Here is a 3,682-nt window from a genome sequence, read left to right as displayed (position 1 = left end):
AGCAGTTCTATGAAGACCAAGTCTATTTTTACTATGGACTAAAAAGAAAGATTTTAGTTATCATTTGAAACTCATATGCAGCATGCCTCCATGCTGAGGAAGAGATTTTATAGACTAGTGGGTTATCACTTCTTTTGAACTTTGCAAGGAACAAAAGAAATAAAGAGAATCTTGAACTAAATCATGAGGAATTTAGGTGTGACACACACAAAAAACTATTTTGGTTGGGAGTTATCAAGGTGAGAGGAGAAATCTTTTTTGGAAGCAAATAAGAGTTTAAGAGATTTCATTTATCTGTAAAGGCTTAAAGCTCTTAGAGGAGATAAGCAATTTATCAAATAGACTTCTCAAACTCTTGATGACTCGATATCTAATGTTATTTTTACCAGTAACAGGCCTCACACTAATGGGAAGTCATCTGAGGCTTTCTTTGAGGAAGAATGTGGTATACTGACTTGGAAAATTCCCCACATGAGACATCAAATATTTCTTTCTCCACTACCTGAAACAAACAAACAAACAAAAATTTGAAATTCAGGAGACAGACCTTAGCATTCCATATGACCAAGGTCATGCTTTCTGTGATTTTTTTAAAAAATAAAATAAAATATTTAAAAATATGTATATCGCAAATGTGCTCATAACCACCCCCTTCTCCTATGCACGCTTTCATAGAGATTTCCTTACTTTTATTTGAAAAGCTATAAGCATTTTAAAATATCTTTCCTCAGGGAAAAAAATGAATCAGTCTTCTAGACTCCAATGGATAATACAGAGACAATGGGCATTGGTGGGAAAAAAAGGATTGGGCAGAGGGGGAGTGACTTCATGGCTACTGATGTCGCCATGCTTCTCTAAGGCCATGTTCCCCCAGAGGAACCGAGACTATAGTGTGATAGGAAGGCATCCACCAAAAAGATCATCAAATTGCTGCTTGGAATATTCACCTTCTCCAGTTATTCCCAGCTCCATCATCTTTGACCTCCTGAGCAGTAGCTTGAAAAGAGATATTTCTGGTTCTGTATGACTACTGACCCAAAGAAATAGATATCTGTAAGGATTAACTCACATCTTTGGGGAACAATCCAAAATAAGGCCCAGAGACTGTTCCTTACATGGCATCCAAGAGAAACTATTTAAACATCTTTCTTTATGTGACATTAAAATATTTCTTAATCTTTGTTTACTTTAATTTTATGAAGACTGAGGCATCTTAGTAAATTATCTCAGGTGAAGACATCTATTAATTCTGGAATGAAAGTATACAAGTTGATGACTTTTGATATCTTTTGTTTATCTTCTTAGTTGAATGTCACCAACAGACAAGGATGATATTTTTGCTAGTAAAACCAAGTATGTCATCAGTATTACCATGTAGGAATATCACATACATTCCCTAAGTCTTTGGAAAATAAACCCAACTTTTATTTATTTATTTTTTTATTTTTTTTAAGATTTTATTTATGTATTTGACAGAGAGAGAGACAGCCAGCAAGAGAGGGAACACAAGCAGGGGGAGTGGGAGAGGAAGAAGCAGGCTCCCAGCGGAGGAGCCCGATGTGGGGCTCGATCCCAGAACACTGGGATCACGCCCTGAGCCGAAGGCAGACGCTTAACCGCTGTGCCACCCGGGCGCCCCTAAACCCAACTTTTAAATATGAAGAAAATCAAGTTGTCAGGGTGAAGCTCTTTAAAATGTACTCTAAGATGCTTAACTGAAATTGATTGTCAGGACAAATACACAGAGAACAATACCACATAATTAGATTTTCAGCTGAGTATTAAAATATGGACTAGTATGAAGTTTTCCACCTGGAAAATCCAATAAGTTCTGATATATAGGATCTATTTCAGTACATTAACTACTTCCTCCAAGTATTTCAACATTAGGTCTCTTCTTCAAAGATGAAGACTATGCTTTCCTATGTTTTTTCTTGTGGATAACGACTGCGGTAAACATCTATTCAAATGGACTCCTTTTAATCAGGCATTATTGAGGGGTGGGAACAGAAGCAAAACAGGTAAAGTACACAGGTGATTACATCATAAATTCTCAAGCCTGATAACAAGGGAAAGATTAGATGGCAGATACATGGACTTATTTTATGGAAGAGTGGGAAGTCATCTTCCCAGGCAGCACAACAATGAATAATGAGATGTTATGATGCTAACCAATTCAAAATATGGGTAGGAGGAGAGTCCGGGCGTGTACCACCAAGGTATATAAGCAATCTGGTCTAGTTTCATGCAGATTTAGACAAGGTGCTCTTCGCTGCTTATCTGAAATCTTTGCTTCAGATTCTACCATGTCATCGAACATTTGCTCTTCTGGAAACTATGGTTCTCCCTCTCTTGGGAGTCACTGCCATGTTCCTGTTACCTCATCCACTACTTTCTACACTGCTGGTATGAACTCTGGTGATAATCTCTGCTTGCCCAGCCAAAACAGAACGTGGCTTCTGGACAACTTCTTGAAGACATGTGGTAAACCTTCCAGCTACCAACAATCCAGCTGTGGGCCCGCAACCTATGAAATTTCCTGCTACCCTTCCACTACGTACTGTGCCTTCACGCCCAGCAGAGGAATCAGTTTTTTTCCCATTAGTTCTTATCTCTCCAGCTCCTGTCAACCATCAATGTATAATAGACCTCAGAACTATTTGCCCAGTAGTTTCTGTCCCCAGAACTACCTCTCTTATGGCTCTCAGCCACAGAACTTCATCTCCTGTGGGTATCGACCACTGAATTTTGTGTCCAGTGCCTGCCATCCTTTGAGATATCTCTCCTATGACTGTCAACCTCTCGGTTATGTGTTCAACAGCTTCAGACCCCTGGACTATGTGTCTAATAGGCTTCAACCTGTTCACTGCATATACAACAGTTTCCAACCAGCTTGCTCCTCCTTTGGGACTTGGCAATCTCCATTTATTAGAAGATCATGCTGAATTGTCATTCTAGCATCTTGCTAGAGAGCTCTGTAAAGAAGTACCATCTGTAGGTTGATGGATCGTTCTTAGGCTGATGGATCATTGTGCTTTCAGTTCAGTTACTCTTTTAACCTTGATCAGATTCTAAGTGATTTTAATTTTTTGCTTATTCACTAGGATATTCTTGCTATCAGCCTTCTGGATTTCTATGTCATTAACATGTTCTTAAGCAAAAAAAAAAGTTTTCATGGTTATCTCTAAATAAACTTATTTCAAATAATTCAAAAAACAGTGATTTTTAAATTCTTTATTATCCTTCATGAAGTTAAAGCCTTTTAGTTATACTGAACTAAATATATTTAAAGAAAAAAAAAGTATCTGAAAAAAGGAAACAAGATAGATACTTTCAAGGTCCTGATTGAACATGTCATACCACTTGAGCACTAAATGTGCATCTGCATTTTCTAACACTTCAACAGGGAATTATGAAGGTTATTTAGTCAGAACAGACTGTGTTTTATCACAGTAACCGAGAACTTCAAAATTCCAGAAGCTTGAAATTGCAATGGTTTACTTATCACTCATACACAGTCATTATTCCATCTCCAAAATCATTCTCATTCTGGGATTCAGGAGTAGAGAGCCTTGACTATAGGGAATGTTGCCAGTAGAGACAGAGGGAAGATAGAATGAGAATCACCCACCAACTTGATATATGTCCTTTAACATATCATGGAACGGAGCAAGTTACAGTG

At 37.9% G+C, this 3,682-nt stretch overlaps 1 protein-coding gene across 1 annotated transcript; it reads left to right on the top strand.

Moving 5' to 3' along the window:
* Positions 1 to 2,270: 2,270 nt before the first annotated feature.
* On the top strand, positions 2,271 to 3,099 carry LOC113255986 (keratin-associated protein 26-1). Its single transcript, XM_026499688.2, has one exon. It carries the CDS (start codon positions 2,307 to 2,309, stop codon positions 2,943 to 2,945), a length of 639 nt encoding a protein of 212 aa, XP_026355473.1. The 5' UTR covers positions 2,271 to 2,306; the 3' UTR covers positions 2,946 to 3,099.
* The last annotated feature ends 583 nt before the right edge of the window (positions 3,100 to 3,682 follow it).

Source organism: Ursus arctos, unplaced genomic scaffold (genome assembly GCF_023065955.2).
Source record: "Ursus arctos isolate Adak ecotype North America unplaced genomic scaffold, UrsArc2.0 scaffold_4, whole genome shotgun sequence".
NCBI lineage: Eukaryota > Metazoa > Chordata > Mammalia > Carnivora > Ursidae > Ursus > Ursus arctos.
The sequence above is the reverse complement of the archived record's forward strand: the minus strand, read 5'-3'. Positions and strand labels throughout refer to the sequence as shown.